This window comes from Opisthorchis viverrini, assembly GCF_000715545.1.
Source record: "Opisthorchis viverrini unplaced genomic scaffold opera_v5_10, whole genome shotgun sequence".
NCBI classification, from domain to species: domain Eukaryota; kingdom Metazoa; phylum Platyhelminthes; class Trematoda; order Opisthorchiida; family Opisthorchiidae; genus Opisthorchis; species Opisthorchis viverrini.
In genome coordinates this window covers 2,038,617-2,056,912 of record NW_008751666.1, presented here as the reverse complement: position 1 = coordinate 2,056,912, position 18,296 = coordinate 2,038,617, and the positions used below count along the sequence as shown (strand labels likewise).

The following is an 18,296-nucleotide window of genomic DNA, read 5'->3' as shown; positions in this document are numbered from 1 at the left end:
ACACTGACCAGACTAGAACGATTGAGAAGTGCGCATTTGAACTCAGTTGAGCGGCTAAATTGCTAATTTAGCCTTTCAGCTAAGAACCCACCAGTGTTGGATGCAAGTTTAAAGTGGCGGAAACGAACCTATATTCACTGAACCTGCAGGAAATACTCAACGATTTTGATAATATGGATACGATAAAAACGTTTTCTCATCTTTCCAAATTCTTGTGATACGACTGATTGCTATGAAGAGCCAAAAACGGAAGGAGAATTGGTGGTCATTTTTCTGACCACTGTATTGACTTGAAGAATTTCCGAAACTCGAGGGATTGTGTACATTTCAAAGCAGGTCGTATTAAATGGGACGTACCGTCTAAATTGATGCAATAGCAGTTTGCATGACGATTGCTGACTTCATAAATCAAAAGGATGCAATTTATTCCCAGGTTATAATACCATATTATATGGATGACGATCCACAGAACTCACGTAGGAGGGAGATTCCTGTGACTGTCCCTTATTGAAAAGTCTAACTGCATTCATGTAGCCGGAAAACTTCGCTCTATATCTTCAGAAGTTGCAACGCTGTCTTGATGTGCTCGGCTTTTTTCCTTCCACAACAGGCGGCGAGCACACGTAATGGGGAATGGGAAGTAGGTGTGAATTGTGAAGTTTCAGGGGCTTTCACATACGGAAACAGCGATCACATAGAACATTTAGCGTGAAAGAAGTATCCCGCAGCCTCTGTCAAGCACGCAAACATCGGATGTCTCCACACGTTTGAAATGGCTGCCATACACAGTAAGATAAAAGACAATAGAAACTGTCTTATCCTCATAGTTGTGGTCATTGAACGCAATTGGAAATTACAGGTGGAAGATGTGTGCTCACTCTGTAGTCTCGGATTTCCGAACCGAGAACCTTTGAGATATCATCTGGGAATCTCAACTACAGTCGAGTTCTACGACCAATCAGGTGAACGTGTTCCACGTATGGTAGCCTCGATATTTACTTGTCTTATTCACTAAATTTTCGGCCGTTTCTATAATGAGAGGGAACGGCAGCTAAATTTTCAATTTTCGCTGAATAAATTATTCGTTCGATTGCTTGTTTCTTACACATTTTGCCGCTTTAGTTCTCGGTGGAGCGCGGTGATGGAGAATGGCACTGTTGATACTCCGAAACCTAACGATATTCAAGGAAGTAAGTTGCGGGAGTTGTTTCTGTTGCACAATTTGGCCACCCAGTATGACGTGGACGAAACCAGTAAATAGTAATAGTGGATAGCTGGTCCCCCGTTCATATCTCATGAAATAATTTACCTGTTTCACACTTCTTACTTAAGATTATTCAAGCTTCATCGGTTGCTTACGCTTAGCATTGTGACAACCGTCCAAAACAACCAGGCAAACAACTCAAGTAATTTAAAAGTTTAAGGTATTAAGATAGTCAGACATTTGAAAACTATAATCTTTATTCCAAGAAACCGAACAATTAATCAATATGTATGAGACGTATGTTCATTGATTTACGATGTAGTCGTCGCTACCTTATTGCTACCACAAAATCGATTGCGACTTTTTGAAAGAGATGTACTACCGCTTCCTAATTGATGTGTCGGCTTTCGACGAATCAGCTACAATGTGCCAACTTGAAGCCACGCAAATCTGTCTAACTGCGTTCGGTACTATATGGATCACATGTCTTCCAAGTTTGGAACATTGTTATGGTGCGGCCGCCGCCGACATCCCTACAATTCTTCGGGGTTTTGCTACAGTGCTTAATATAGAGACATTCTATAACATGGCGGCTAATCAATGTCAAGGACACGTGCTACCGATTTATTTCCAGATTGTCTGATAAAGCGTTTGAAGATGTTGGTATTTAAGGATGTTTGCAGTAGGCTGGCACTAGGTCCATCCTTCTTCCTTTGTTTTACATCCTTCACTTCAAGGCCTTAAATATAATAAATAATCTTTTTGGTTGTTTGGCAATAATGCATAAGTGACAACACCGATGTTGCTGTCTGTGATGACGATGGTGGTGAATGTGACAGTAGAAATTCACCATTTCATTAAGTGAACAAAGACAGACCTTACTGCTGGAGTACTCTTCTGAACGTTGTTGTTTTCTAGCAAAGTACACTCATTGGTAAAAAATTTGGTTTTGCCGGAGACTCATCTGGAATCCAGCTGGATCTTCTGTTTATGCTGTTTAATGAGAATGCTTTTTGTAAATAGTGTACCGATTCCCTTCCACCTAGGAGTTCATGCAAACCATGCAGGTGATACGAAAAGTCATGAAATACAGGACTCTACACCCTCACTTTATAGTTTAGAAGCTCGGTAACACATCGCCGGGGCACACAGGTATAGAGAAGTTTAGTTCAGGAACAGTTGTGGGGTCTCGTGGTATCTGAAGCCAACAGTTTTTGTGCGCAGTCTCAGTTGTTGTGCTTTACTCACCGTCTCATCACTAAAAGCTGAGAATTTGAAGTCTGGATTTCCTGACAGTATCGTGAAAGCATTAACAGATCTTATCTGGGCAGTGTACTTACACAACTGCCAACGCCCTATAGAGTTGACTTGATGTGCTGCCTAGCCTTTAGTATTCGTTTAGGCAGATGTTCAGAGGTACACTGAGGAAAGCGCTGATCGTGTTTGTCGATGTGTCACTGCAACTGCAATCCAACTGACAAAAGACGTGAAGGTGGACTAATCAAGCGAATTCTGAGGATTAGGTTGATACTTCTGGTATAGGACTAAAGGCGCATCTGAATCGCACTGATCCATGTTGTTTAGACCTTTTCAAATACTGTCTACTCTGGTACTTAAGTTCTACAACATTTACCTTTCTTGAGGGGTATTACTTGCATTAAGTCGATGTGACCAGTAAATCACGCCAATTTTCCTCTACGGTTGTGTCCCCGAATGCACCACCATTTGTCTAGTACATTTATGTCAGATGCTTTGTTTCGGGACTTACTTCGCATAGCTGTACGGATATTGTTGCGAACGCCTTCCGTAAAACGGTCAATTGCTGCATGTGTGATGGTTCTAAAACGTTCGTTTAGTTTGCCTTGTTGACGCTTACTGCGCCCACAAATCGTACCAATGGCATGTTCACTTGCGCACGAGGGGCATCTCACTATCTGCTGTCGTTGGGCTGTATGTGCATGCTTTGCGCTATTTTGCCATCAAATACTCAACTAATATACTTGTCACCTTCGAAAGCTCAGTCCCTTGACCTGATTCCCGAAAGAGCGCGTTCCGTCGAAATCATACCGTCCGTGGAGGACTCGTTTTCGAGAAACTCATTTGGTGAAACAACAACAAATGGTCCGCAATTCAGCGAATTCAAAGAGGAAATTTCGGCTGCAAGTACCTTGCTTGACATATCCGGGAAGCACAACGGTCATGAGCCTGAAAATGAGGATACAGCAGCTAATGGGCCTCCAAATGTGTTAATCATACGAAGAGAACTGAAAAATAATGGATTCATGAAGAGTGAAGCTAAAGAACTATCCCTGATAAATGGTGAGTTTGTTTATTCGTGTTTGTTTAGGAAACTCGCGGAACCTTGCGTTCCTTCTGGTTAATTTACTGGGTACTTCTGACGGCGGATTTTGTTCAACAGTACGTAAGTCCTTAACCGGGGTTTTGCTCAACTCAGTTCTATAACAATGTTGAGGTACCAACGGCCATTTCAAGAGCTTTATTTTAGGTAAGACTGAACATCTACCGAAATACGACACGCGTGTATGTTAGCATATGAACTCATATGTTGTTGTTCCCACAGAATTAAGTTTTGATAAACTTAACTTCATTTCAATTCTGTATTCAGCCTGAGTAGGATCTATTGTGTGCTGAAAAAAATAACTATATTTTAAACCGCACTTCTTCAGTTGTCATCCACCATACAACATGATAGGTGTACGAAGTTTATTTGTTACTGTTTTGTAAGTTCATATTCCATAATAATGTCATAAGATCATACGAAAAATCGGGTACTCTACGGATGACAGTGTAAATATGATACGGCGTTTTACCTATGCTTCTCAGAAATGCCCACAAATATGTGAACTAATTTTTTTGCGAATAACTTATTGCAAACGAGTATGCTACAATACACACTGCATTTCTCGGTAACCTTTTCTTTTTGGTGCAATTTTTGTGCATAAAAGTTCACCGTAACCGGGATATTCCTAACGGTAACTAACTTTGAAGTACACATCTAATTAGCAAGCGATTTTCAGTGGCGGGGTGAATGAAGTCAGCGACAGTGACACCTAATAAAATTTCTTTACGGCGGATGGATCGCGGGAACAATTAGGCTTTTGCGTTAGGATATGCTGCACTTACTCAACCTGTGACGCGACACTTTCCTCAACAGGCAAGCAGTTCCCCTCCGGACAGCTACAGTATCCTGGATTTCTTGAAAATGGCTCTGGAACGGCACATCAAGACAGAATGCCACAGGCATGTCTGTTTGAGGACGGGTCAACGATTAAAGATACGGAATCCACCGCAACCGAGACACTACAGGCAGAGTCGATGGATGATTCCAGTGACGTAAGTATAGAAATACCGGCTGTGCACGCGCAACTGTCGACAATAATAACTCCTCAGGAGCATCTTGAAACAGTCGAACAAATGTGCAAGTACTCGCTTCCCAGTCGCGGAGACCAAATGTTTGCTGAGCGCTCTAAACTTAACGACAACGAACTGGAGATCGGTAGGTTTTCCACATATAGTTAGGAGCATCACTGCCCTTTCCCCCCAACTTTTTCAGGTTCTAGGTGACTCTTGTATCGACCACTAGTGGAGGTCCTTCAGGAACCAGTGGATGTCTATATTAATAACACACACTACACAATAGCGACAGTGGTGCTAAATTGCTTAACCTGTCGTGAAACCTCACGAAGAATACCAGATGGGATATTGCAGAACCAAGGGAGGAGGCTTAAGCCAATAATTGCGTGCACTTTATCAGGATAAGTAAATCGGTCTAGCACACTGACCTTTGATGGTCACTGGGAGGGTTAAAATGTCCCTTCCTGCAGGGAGAAGGTGACGTCAGTCCGAATCCGCCCAGTTTACTGAAACACAAGCACAGGACGGTTGTGTGGGGAATCTTGTTTTCTTATCTATCTTGAGAAAGGGCATGACTCAACTGAGTTCAATGTATTGCGAAGGATAGAGAAAACTGATAGAGTATATGGTTCCAATAGACTGAATCCGGGCGCGAATGTTGTTCAGGAACCTCCGAATCTTGACAAACTGCCAAGCGAGAGGCAGCCAACCTACAGAAGCAGGCGTTCCCACACAAACATGAAGTTAGTTGGGGACTTTGAAGAACACTTTGCCTGCCGGTCCATTATGAATTAACCGAGGGCAGTTTTGATGCATATATATATATATATATATATATAACATACATGTACATAGTATCATGAATAGGTTGTAGACATTATAGACTTCCACATATTATTCACTAGAAGGCCAAGGCTTTGATCGACCTATTGTTGTGCTGGAGATAAATGTTGTAATTCTTTACCTACTGATGCGCTATGATTCTTACCCTCTCTTCTAACATCTCAGCTGGCGAGCGGTACAGGAGTTCTCACGTATATCCGTTCTCTAACTTTGTTATTGCATGTTACGTTGTCGTCCGTGATAAAATGTCATCGTTTCGCATGATTGTCAATGTGAGCATGATGGCGATACAGCACACTTTCTTGGCCGGGGTGTTTTCGTACTGAGTTTCGTTCATCAAAACATGAATGGGTATTCATTTTCAAATTGGCAACGATTCAAAACTATGATTGTTTAGTGACACTGAACTGTTGTTGGGTGATTTTTCGTAAAATATCTCTTTAAGTTCGTATAAAGGTGCTCTTGTTGAATTCTAAACTTTGCAGATGACTCTGCTGACGATTTGCACGGCAAGGCAGTGACGGTGCCCGAAAACCCACCCGCAGGCTCGCTTCGAAGTAAAATTGAAGCGCTTGGAAAGGCAAGTCAAAAAGCAACGGAGACAACCGTGGTTAATGGTCCTACATCACCTACCGGTGCTGTCAGGGCACTTAAGGAGAAACATGCAGCTATTTTTGAAAAGGTGAGATATTTTTCAACAAAGGCGTGCATGCGTTCAGTCCGATAGGACCAAGGCGATCAGTCGCCCTTTTGTTTCGTTTGTTTACAAGTGTAGAAGACTTGTATTTTGATGCTTCTCATCATCATCATTGTCAGCTGTAATAACCGCGTACTCGTCGTACACTGGTTGTAGCTGCCGCAGTTTTGTTCACCGATGATTTGGGGGGGGGAGGGGTAGGTAGCTGCGCATTGCAGGCGGGAGCTGATAAATTGGTGCATAAATCCAGTACTGTAAGTGGGCTGTCAATTGGGGAGAGGGGTTGCAAAAGGAGCTATGCATTGGAGGCAATAGCTTGGATGCCCGAGCACCATTGAGGGCACGACTGGGCCATGTCTGACAATGTCTCTAGCCATTGATGTGGCCCGTATCGGGGTCTCCATCCAGGAAGATGGCAGTGACCAGCGCAGCTGAGTTTGATGGTATTGGCTTTCATACTTCGCTGACAAGTCATTGTTTGACCGCCTCTGGCTCTCTTCCACCCTTCACGGGGTTGTGCAAAAAGAGCCCTTCGAGGAAGTGGGTCAAATGGCATACGCAGCACGTAGCCAAGCCAGCGCAACCTATGCAGTGTGATCAGTTCATCTCCCGGGGGTGAGTTATTTCTCTCGAATGTTATTTGACGTACTTCAGAATTGCTGATGGTTCTAGACTGCGTTGAGCTTATGTTAGAGTGATGGTATGGACTTTCGATTGCCCTTGACCAGTTTCGGAAAGCTTGCAGTATTCTAACCCATGCTCTTCTCGTGGTTCACTAGTAGCAATGTGTCGAAAGATTATCGCCACTGTATTATTTCGCTTTTCAACGTCATTTATCTCTTCTCAGGATGCCATGACTCATTTTGTGCAAAACAAAAATTCTGACTATCTGGGCTCAGGTTCCATCATGAGGCTGTTTTATCCAGCGAAGAATCATAGAAGACGTTCCTTGGGCTTAAGCGGTTGTTGACCTAGTTTCTCTGATCGGTGGTAGAATAAAATTCACTAAATGCATCACCAAACGCGATCGTTATGTTAGGAAGAAACTGTCCATTTATGATCTTAATAGGTCGTTGGTTATCAACTGGTACGTGAAATGCTTATTCTGCTGTACCTTCAAATTCATTTTTCCCCATTCTGTGTAAGCCGGAAGAGCAAATTAAACCGGTTGCCCCACGTGAACGGACTGGCATGATTTTTTCCGTGAAAGAGCGTTTCGAAAACGGTAAAGCGGGAAGGACTGGAACGGATCAAGTCTCCTCCCTGCAGGCACGAAAGGTATGTATGGTTTTTATGCATGAGTGTGTTACAACTAGTTAATATACTTTTTGCGAGCCGGGACCGCTCTCAATCACGAATGAATGTTTGGTATGGCACTTCTGTTGGTTGATCATCGGTCCTGTGTCGTGATTGGTCGGTGACTACGTTACCTTTGAGCCTGACCTTCACTGGTCGGTACTCGGTTGACCTATGCTCTTGCTCACTTTGGATTCCATTCTGTAACCTTTGTTGATGTGACTCCGTGGATTTTCCTGTTTCTTGGTTTACTAATCCGGTTATAGGCTCTCTTTGAGTATTCTGATTGAGGTTTTGGTAATTTGTCCATAATGGTGCATACATTTGATCTCTTTCAACTTTTCGATCAACCGAATCCGTTGTGGAATACCACATTTTCAATAATGCCCTGTCGCGTATCATGTCGACATATATCAAGACCTTTACATTTTTCCTGTCGGTCGATTCTCATATATGAATATCAAAGATCGGAGTCATGTATTCTGATGACCACGTTGTGTTTCTTCATTCCTAGGCAATTTTCTTCCTAGTTTATCTAGTGAAGAACTTGTTGCAGTTGCTCAGGGGACGCGCGTATCAGGCCACAGTGCGGGCTCTTTATTGTATGTCTGTTCGGACAGCGGACGTGAGGTACTTTCAGGTGTTCGACGGTCGTTGTCTCAAGACCATATCCTGTGTGGGTTGGTGTCAGTGAATCCGTAACGACGCAATTAGAAAGCGAGTTTTCTGCTGTGCGACGGGGACTTCCATTAAAGAATGTGTCCAGCACCAGAATCTGTACTGTTCGGGCCATGCATTGCGCATGCTGAACAATCGTTTTTCAAAGAGAGTGCTGTTATTTGTGCCAAACTCATGGTATTGGAAGCAGAGGGGTGGTAACCCTTGATCTGGCAGGGGTGCATGAAACCGGATACGAAACGTTTGGGTGCTGTCGGTGCTACTCGCCTACCAGGATGGGGATCGCGTGATCTCCACTGCGTTTGGTTGAAGACGCTACCAATCTGTCAATGGCATTCGTGTTGTCAGTTTATATCCAGATTGCCTGAATGAGTGTCTAGAAGCGTAGGTACCTCCGAATAATAGTAGTAAAGTAGCACTAATTCCCTTCCATGTCCACTTTTATTCTTTTCTTTACAATAAGGCTTTCAAATAAATCATGGTTGTACGGCAGTGAAGCATCAGTGTTGAACACTGATGTCATGCTGCCCATGATGATGATAATGATGAGGGAAAGGTGGGAACCTCGGGGAGCATTGCAATGCAACATACGGTCTCAAAAAATGCGTGACTGATGTTTGATTACTGTCTGGTGAAACTCATCGGGATATGGACCATGCATGTGCTCGATCTTTGGAGGAGAGTACAATCAGGAATTTAAAGAATCTTTTTCAATTTTTTGTATTGAACAGGTTACCACTTTTGACTTTGACATTCTTGTGAGTTTCCTGACACAACCTGGAAGTCCGCATCACATCACATGTATATACACATTGACGGGAATATAATAATTATCCACTGATTTTTCCTTAACATACGCACTGTTTCACAGTAGAAGCAAACTAAAGTGGCACCTGTTGCAAGACAGTTTTTGAAGCACGGTTTCGATTTCATGCATCGACTTCTTTTCTTCAGTGATTTTTTTGAATGGCAGGATTGGAAAGTCGGCCAGCATATTTTCACAAGTCAATTATTAGTTCATAGAAAAGCAGAGCGACAAAACTAGCCATTTCTTCTGTTTACGTGAATGTTGCATAAAGCCTAGATAAGCCATCAAGACACACTCCGCTGCACAAGGCGCCTTTAGCGCCATTTACTTCACTGTAAAGTTATGATCGCTGGTCGTCTGTGCGTGAAGTAGATCTCAGTTTTCGGGTATCGTGCGTTGACTTTTCGAAAGCACCCTCTACAATTAATTCCGTTCTACCGGCGCAATTGTCCGTCTGGCGTACTGCGTAATCCAGAGTGCCATTCAATGCACTCAGTCATTTGACTTTTTTGTAGTGTCACAAACTACAAATCTATCGTTGTACGAAATTGTCGACATAACCTAATCCTCGTTTGCAACGACCTGCACATATTTGACTGACCATGTAGTGATACTGTTGAGCTCTTCGGAGAAGCAAAGCCGCTACCCACCATTTGCATTATCCGCCTGCGCTAGAGGCTGTCGGCAGGATGAGCAAATGTGTCCCCAACTCATTTTGCTTTCGCGATGAAGATTTACTGAATGCCCCCAATATAACAATGAACAGTTACCGTCTAGAATCAACTGATTTCCGTGCTGTCAGAAAGTCGGAAAAGAGGTTTTGGATATATTCTCTCTTGGTTTAGGAATTTCAAATTTTAGGGAGTCGTAATTTGTGCGATCCATTTTTGCGTTTCATCTGTAAAGGTCTAATCGTAGTTTGTGACAGTTGAAACCAATATATTTCTTTACCAAGGAAAGTGGCTATGTTCCTGGTACTTAACAGTAGACAAGCAAAACGATAACAAGATGAAATAAGATATAGAAAAAAGGTTAATGATGACCGATTTTTTTAGTTAGAAGACTGACTATGCTCTTGTCCCGACTTGAATCTAAAAGACTAAAGGCCGACCAACACCAGAGTTTCGTTTGGTCCCAGTTGCAGGTACGTCCAAATCATCGTATACAACGTATTTTGGTGGTTCGCTGATAACGGAAAATCAGTCATTTGAAGAACTATTAAGTCCAATAATAAGATAATAATACTCGTTCAGCTGTAACACACGCGGTGCCTAGCTGCGATGCCGTTTGGTGGAAACACGGGGGCTGGGTTATTGTCAGGTTACTCAAGCCAAAACAGGACAAAACAAGATGCAGAGGTCGGGTTCGAGCCATGGACCTTCCGGTTTCTTATATCTGGGTGAACAGTCGTCCTACTTTCTTGGCGCAGTCATTCTGGTGGATGCTCACAAAATGGGGAAGCACTGGACTCGAATTTTACCATTACTGGAGCTCATCAGCATTGCATATCCTGGGCTGTACTTAGCTGTGACTAGCGATGCGAGCGTAACACCACTACTGTACCAGCGCGCGCAGGACGCACCCGAACTTTCACATCTTAACAGGCAAACATGTTCACCTTTGAGCCATGTAACTTGCAATCATAACTTTTTTCAACATTTTGAGTGGAACATTCCACTTGCACCCAAGAAAAACTTTGGAGGCGACAAATTTTGTCAGTGGTTTTTTTCGAAGTGGTTATTCTATGTGCCGGTGCAATTTCCGAACAATCTGGGTCGGGACACTTGGCCCCTATGACAACCAAATATAAGTAGTGGTTTAGCGCTCCACTTGCCTCATTGACCTTCTGTCGGCCGCTGGACAAATGGTGGCTGGACTTCTACTCATCCAAAAAGAGAAGACGACGTGCAATGATTAGTTCGTGGGTGAGATGAACTTAAATCACCCGTTAAACACGTGTCCTGACGTTAGTATGAATCCTCTGATGGCTGTTCAACGGAAATTTTTACCGCCTACCGAAAATACCGAGGTTACCCGTCTTAGCAAAGCAGGACAGCGTGGTCAATAAATGGTGCGCGCATGCGTTTTCACAACTTGTCAGCTAGACCTCTTGACCAAAAAATAACCAAATAAAGACTGGAATAAAGATATTTCCGTTGGGGAAAAAGCTTGTCCCGGAAACACGATGCCGATCATAGATTTTCTCGACTAGAAGAAGGTATTTACTAATCTAATATCCCCCCCCCGGGATATTTACATCCTTCCAGTGGTCGCGAGTATTTTTTGTTGGTGTGTGAACTTGATTTAGTCTGGTCTTATTTCGGGCTGAAGGTTCAACTAAACGAACATCCAAACTGATCATAAAAGAGAGTACCATACTTGGAATGGTAAGTGATTTGCGTTTTAACCGTATGTGATATTGAATCGACAGAGACCTATGCATGAGACCACCTGCTCCAGCAGCCACTATGCGTTTAACTGATTTTCCTGCACCATTGCGTGCGTTTTACAAGCAATTCACGTAACGCAATGCCGGTTGTTCCGTTGATTGCGAAAATGTTGTACATATACACATTGAGTTCACAGTTTAACCGCACACCCGCAGTTCTGTGCTAGCTTGCGCAAGCTTGCACCCTTGTTTTCTTTCGGTACTTTAGTTAAACAGTTGAAACGTGGTACTCTTGTTGACACACTTTCTTCACATGTTTGTATTGACCGTCGCTACTCTGGCCTATTCTTTCTCCTGGTGGTGTCTCTCCACGTGATCTGTCTTTAAATTTTGACAAGGCTGTTCAGATAAGCGTGCATTCATCCATACTAGTGAAGAGAAAGTCCCTGAACCGTAATTGAAAAACGGCTTTGGCTACCAGGTGGGTTCCGGTGTAGCAGGATCTTTACTCAGTCCCGCTGAGTTAACGGTTTCCGAGTAAGCCGTGCTGGTCGGATCGACAGGGTTTTTGGTTGCTTTCTACGTACCGGTTCCTCACGCTTCTTGCTTGATGCTGTCTGTTGATTCACTGGGCGGCGTTGTCCCTACACCATGTAGCACGAACATTTGAAAACAACACACTACGGTGTATGGACAACTGTCTATTTGTCGAACCTTCACTGTAGAGGTAGAAACCAATTAAGCTGGATATTTGCCATAAAGCCACTGGAAATCGGTAACATCACAGTTGCAGTGTGCTAGGGCTCTAGAGTGATCATACTAAACAAAGACACAAGCATGAAAAGAGGCCACGGAGTTCGAGGATTGCAAACACGTAAAGATTGCGGTCCGGTTGTTGGAGCTTCAAGTTGAGCGAAATGGCTTCATCCAGGACTTGTCAGACTTCTTAAATCTCTAGTACTGATTGCTGCGTTCTCCTTGAGGCCTGCTAACTATTTTGTTCCACGATCTTCCGGAGATCTGTATGCAATGTTTGTTTCTGAAAACTGTATTTTTCACACCGAGCGTTGAAATTAAGCACTACACTAATTAACACATTTCGGTGTCATTTGTCAACATTGTGTTACTATTCATCGGTTTTGTCTTTTGGACCATATTGCTTTAGACTTCTGGAGATATCTCCTCCGCCGCTGCAGCTGCTGTACAGCATGCACATGTGGACATAGATTCCAATGTGGACGCATTTTGGGAGCACTGCTCCGAGCGGGTGAAGCGGAAGCCGCTACGACTGCGTGATCTCGATTTCACCGATCTAGAACAGGCGGAGCAAGAAGAGACCGTCCTTCGAATCGGTGTCCCCGGCCCAACACCAGGCATTGTTTCTGGAATCCCGCCTCCCCCTCCTGCGGGTGCCGTTGGAGCTGCGGGTCTACCTCCACCTCCGCCCCCACCTGGACTTGGTCTTCCGCCCCCACCACCACCACCAAATGTAGCTGGTAGGTGGGAGTTGGAATAGGTCCATTCATTCAAGATTTTCAAGGTCACTCTTAGCACTACTGATCTAATTGTTCTGATCCATTATCAGTCTGATTTAAACTGTGGTTTTTTTCGAACTGTATGAACCGAACTGGAAAGGTCCATTTGAGCATCACGATGAGAGTATCATAACCGGGATTAGAATGTTCGATCGAAGCCGAGGATGAACATGCCTTGCCTCCTTTTGCGCTCTATACATTCATAGTACACTTTGTCCCGCCGTGAAAGACCTTCGGTGGGGTAGATAATTAGGGAATAAATATATTTTCAAACGGTCTTAAAACTGTGCGATTCACCTTCAAGTACATACCAATGGTGGAGTGCTTATATGCAGCACTCAGGACCTAGTATGTAGCATCCATGTGATCGAATTTCAGGAGGAGATATTGAAATACTCATCCTTCCTCACATACGGGGTTGGAGTGCTGACATTCGGACGTGTTGATAAAAAGCGACGCTATTTACTTTTCTGAGGACGAGAAGAGCGCACTTATGATTTCGCTTAAATGATGTCCACTAATTCCATTGTAGGTCCCCAGGCAGGGCCCACTACACCGATAAATCTTCCCCCGGCCCCTGGTACCGAACTTCCCAAGTCCAAGAAAACCATAAAACTACATTGGACTGAATGGAAACCGTCGCAAAAGGATCTGAAATTGATTGCGAGTGCAAAACCCCAAGACAAAACGGATTCCGCTGTGGTCGCCAAAGGAATAGGAAGCCGGTATTTCAGCTCTGTTGCAAACCGGACAAAGGATCCAAAAGAAAAACCGAAGGATCTGAAAAAGTCAATCATATGGTCCGAACTAGTCCCGATCAAACTGGATGCGGATTATTTACAAGAATGTTTCGAAAACAAATCAGCTGAACTTAAGGTTAAGGTAATTTACTTCTCCTGAACATTTCCCTAAGAATCAGCGATGGATCATGTTTGGCTATGTGAGGCACGCGTAAATGAGAGTGAAATTGAAGTTGTTGACGAGAGTTAGTTGACTCCGAAGCTCATTTTCAGCGCACGTTTCTTTTCATAGAAAACCGAACTAATCGCCGCCAACATTGTCAGGTCATTACTTCCGCGCATGCCGAGCTGACACCCATCAAAATGAGCGTGGTTCAATTTATTTGGCTCAGAGTGGCATCAGAAACGAAATTGGTGGGGTTGGATTTGATGCGGTCGTATGGAGGTGATAACGAGGAATGCTGGTGACTTGTCTTCGGGATGGTACCAGCGTAAGCTCTCTTGTGCTAGCCGCGCTACGACCAGCAGCTATCAGTCGACTCTGGCACTCCCACACGTTTGTGGAAGACTGGTATCACGACCATTTCCTTCCATGCTTTGTTCTTCTCAAGGGAGGTCTACCGCAATGTAGAGCCTTTAGTTGTACACTAGCAATATAAATCAAGGAGAGGCCTAGGAGTAATTAGTAGGATACAGGATTGTTCACCGATGGATATGACATTACTTACTACAACAACGAGTCATTCGAAACCCTACTATGAGTTGTTTGTACTGGATAGTGTTCACGACATGCAGTTCCTTACCTTTCACAGCTATAGATGGTGACCGCAGCCATATTTCTCGTTCTAAAAAAATCAACCTTACACCGTCATTGGCGTTACCTACCTAGTAATTTTATAGCGAAATCTCCACAGTACTTCTACACGATAGGTAAAGTTATTGATTTCTAAAAAAGCTTGGTTATTATGCACCGTTTGCACTCATTCACATACATTATGAAATGCACCGTGTAAATCGATTTTCCATTCTAGTTATTAGCCTACATGTGTACGCAAACTCAACAAGTGCATATAGCTTGCAAGATACATACGTTCATTGATTCTAACAACTCATGGCATCTGATTAACCTTACATTGTTCTGTTAACACAGGGAGAGTTGTGCTGTACACCTGTATGCTCTCTATTGGTTCATCCTCATTCGCCTGAAAAATCCACTTTGAATTTCATGTCTCGTCCCGTCCCTTGTTTGTCCGATATGTAGGAACCGGTAAGTGCATGCTTTCAACCCACAACCTGTCTAGCGAAACGCGCGTTCACATGCTCAACCACGCGCTCGCGCATAGAGACACACCACAAAAATGCTGCAATACATAGCTTTGCTGTGTTCACTCAGTCGGCCAGGCTACAAAACTGCCATCCTTCCCTATCCTCTGCCTTCTGTCGTTTCCCCATTCTCCGAACTCTAGGTGGATTTTGTTTTGACCAAGGAGATATACCTTATAACAATTTTTTGGCATTGTCTTTCATGTACTGTTCGCTGTGTTCATCAGCAAGACCTATGTGTAGTAGGTAAAAGTAGTCACCCATTTCTTCATATACCCATATTTGTGCGTAAATATTTTGTTAGCATGACCCATTGCACACGCATATATTACCATTTTGCGCAACGCCTTCCCAAATCAAATGTAGCGTACGACTTATAGCTTGATGTGAAGCATACCCAATGGGATCCATTTTGTTTTTATTCAGCCGCATGTTCCATGTTTCAATCCCTCGGTCACCGAAGCTTCCAGTCTCTCCTATCCTTACAGAGTACATTCAATAGCTGAAAGATCCTGTACGATTTATCCTTTTCTTATCGGAACGTTTAGCTGTTGATAGCTACGACTGAACTGAACACACTCCTTCAGCAGACAATTATTAGCCCAAGTTGTTCCGGTGTAATGGTATGCGTTTTGATATCATACACAGTCGAATACCTGAACCTTAAACCCATATTTCCTTTTTTTTAAAAAAACAAGGTGTATATCCACACAATGCTCATTGTCCAACACAATTCTTAGGTTTTTAGTCATTCTTTTGCACACAACGTAATGCTTGCTAGGCTGTTTTGTCTTACAACCTGCACATGTGACCTTAACTTCTGAATCCGTTGGCGTGGTCAGGACGGGACGTGCACATCACAAGAGCGCAACACATACTCCTTTGAAACGCCTTAGCAGTTTAACCAGCCGCCTACCGTGCATCTCGGTATGAGCTATTTAACCGTCCATATTTTCAGTCTTCTTGTCGACCGCATTTTGCCATCACTCAACAAAACTGACTCGGCCTTCGGAAACATCGTGCAATAGAAACCAGACACGTGTTCATCAATGTATAAAGCCTCAAACTTACTCCGGTTTAATTACGTGTCAAATTTGTTAGCTGCCCACGCAACTGATGTCGAAAGATTACGGAAAAGAGATTTCTGCTTCGACCACTCAGTAAACAGGTAGTACCGGGATGAAATCTGACTCCATAAAGTCAACTGCTCATGTCCGTACCTTAACTACATTGTTACATTGTGGCGGTTAGCTTACGTGCGATGTCAGAATCCAGAGAACTTGTCAAAAGTAAGCACCCCAANATATATATATATATATATAGCTATACGTAGGTGTTTTGTCCACACTCAGGAAAGGAATGTATGAAACACATCACTTATCTGATCTGTCTCGCTCATATCACCCGCGTCCGTTGGCCTTTACGTACTGAGCGCTATTCACACATCTGTCCCTATTATCCCCTTTTTATCGATAGTCTTCCGTTAATTTGGTGCTAAATCACTTAATGCATTGAAAGGCTTTTACCATATGTGTCCGGTAATCTTTATCCCTTAGGCTTCTACCAATAATTTGTCCATTTTATTTTCCAGCCTAGACTAACTTTTGCGGTGTGTATGCTACTAATCGTTTACTTTCAGAGGGTGGAGGAATGTGTTCTCTAACCAGCGACTTTTAATGCGAACCTGATTTCAACTCATTTGTCTTTGGTGCTGTTTTAACTGCTGATAATGACCTGGCCTTTTTTGGGCTATACAAACATAATCTGATCCCAACATTCACATACTTCAGGGCGGGTGAGAGTGTATGGTGGTGTCGGAAGAGGATGTGCACTCTCTCCATTCTTATTCAACTTCGTCATTGATGAAATAATGAGGCGAACACTGGATGGTCTTCACAACTCCGGTGTTCAAATTGTTGCTGGTGAGAGCCTTGTCGATCTGGAGTACGCAGATGACATCGCCCTCATCTTTAAAGACCAAAGCGGAGCGCCTTGCAACTTCAAAGTGCAAAGTCATGCACGCTTCAGAACGTGCCATCTGCGAACACATCCCTTAAAATTCAGGGAGAATCACTGGAGAATATGAAAAACTTTACATACCTCGGTAGTTGTATTAGCTCTGATGGAAGTGTGTCTGGTTCCGGTGGAGTCCAGCTACATCAAAGTGATATGTGCCATCGCGAAGAGACTGGACCTTACCGTGATGTGGCGGTGGCAGCACCTCGTCGACCCGTTTATCTATTCTGGGAGGTGTCCGCGCGACACAGTCTCTCATACTCGGTTGGTCCGTGGCCGCGCGACACTCTCATACTCGGTTGGTCCGTGGGTAGAGGTCTGATGAACATAGTCTCCTGGCGTTGCAGGTTGGGGGTTGGAACATGCATGCATGGTTCCGTAAAATGGTAATGTACTTGCTTTTCCAGCCCAACAACGCTGCTTTGCCTTTAGGCTTTTGAGCCAAAGGCTTTGATTAAAGACCCTAATCGTCCTTTCGCCTAGGTGTGGGCGTCCTGGCAGTATCCGAGCCCTCGTACAACCACGACATTCACAGCTAATAATATTGTCATACCACGTCGGCCGTCGTGTGGTGCCATCAGCCGGGTCGTCTTACTTGCTGCATACAGCAGGGCGCGTAAGCGGAAACATGCTACTGCTGACGCCTCCCTTCTTCCAATTTCACGTTTTCCATCCTCCACCCCTTCCAGCCCAAATATGAATACTTTCTTCGCAGATCCCAGCTCTAGGACTGACCGTTTTGCTCGCCCTGCATCACATGCAGCTGCAGCTTCTGTACGTCTGAGTTCAGCCACAGCTCTAAACACGTTGAAGTCTGTTTTCAGACTCGAAAGCCTGTCTACTTAGCCACCTTCAATGTTCGCAGACCAAAGCGAACCACAAGCCTTGTCGAATAAACTGACCACCAACATACCATCTTTTGGCATGCGCACTGCACCTTCAAAGTGCAAAGTCATGCTTCAGAATGTGTAGTCTCCGAACATATCTCTTACAGTTCAAGGAGAATCACTGGAGGTTGTGGAAAACTTTACATACTTCTGTAGTTGTATTACCTCTGACGTAAGTATGTCTGATGAAGTCAGCGCAAGAATCTCAAAGGCTCGAATCACGTTTGATTAGTTGCGTCACTTGTGGCGTCAAAAAGGTACCTCACTAGATCTTAAGAGTCGTGTGTATCAGGCTACAGTTGTTGTTGTATGGGTGCGACACAGCCTCTGCGGACAGAGGAGAATGTGAGGCGTCTTCAGGTCTTTGACCATCGATGGCTCAGAATCGTGCTGGTTTTGGATTGCGTCAGAGTGTTAGTAACGAGTTGATTAGAAAACGGGTATTTGCTTGTGCTACACGTACTTCAATTCGGGAAAACATCCAGCACCATCGACCACGATGGCC

At 43.8% G+C, this 18,296-nt stretch overlaps 2 protein-coding genes across 2 annotated transcripts in view; one reads left to right on the top strand and one right to left on the bottom strand.

The window, feature by feature from the left end:
• The window catches only part of T265_00975 (hypothetical protein), a gene marked incomplete at both ends in the record, with an annotated part of 70,838 nt that extends 63,048 nt beyond the window's left edge, over positions 1 to 7,790 (bottom strand). Inside the window, one exon of the mRNA XM_009164890.1 lies at positions 7,604 to 7,790. Within this exon, the coding sequence (XP_009163154.1) occupies positions 7,604 to 7,790 (187 nt within the window). The remainder of the gene's footprint in view (positions 1 to 7,603) is intronic.
• T265_00976 (hypothetical protein) overlaps positions 1 to 18,296 on the top strand; it is a gene marked incomplete at both ends in the record, with an annotated part of 95,918 nt that overhangs the window by 60,029 nt on the left and 17,593 nt on the right. Inside the window, 8 exons of the mRNA XM_009164891.1 lie at positions 1,123 to 1,190; positions 3,221 to 3,523; positions 4,380 to 4,558; positions 4,616 to 4,721; positions 5,908 to 6,104; positions 7,266 to 7,397; positions 12,456 to 12,786; positions 13,358 to 13,707. Coding sequence (XP_009163155.1) covers positions 1,123 to 1,190; positions 3,221 to 3,523; positions 4,380 to 4,558; positions 4,616 to 4,721; positions 5,908 to 6,104; positions 7,266 to 7,397; positions 12,456 to 12,786; positions 13,358 to 13,707 — 1,666 coding nt within the window. The remainder of the gene's footprint in view (positions 1 to 1,122; positions 1,191 to 3,220; positions 3,524 to 4,379; positions 4,559 to 4,615; positions 4,722 to 5,907; positions 6,105 to 7,265; positions 7,398 to 12,455; positions 12,787 to 13,357; positions 13,708 to 18,296) is intronic.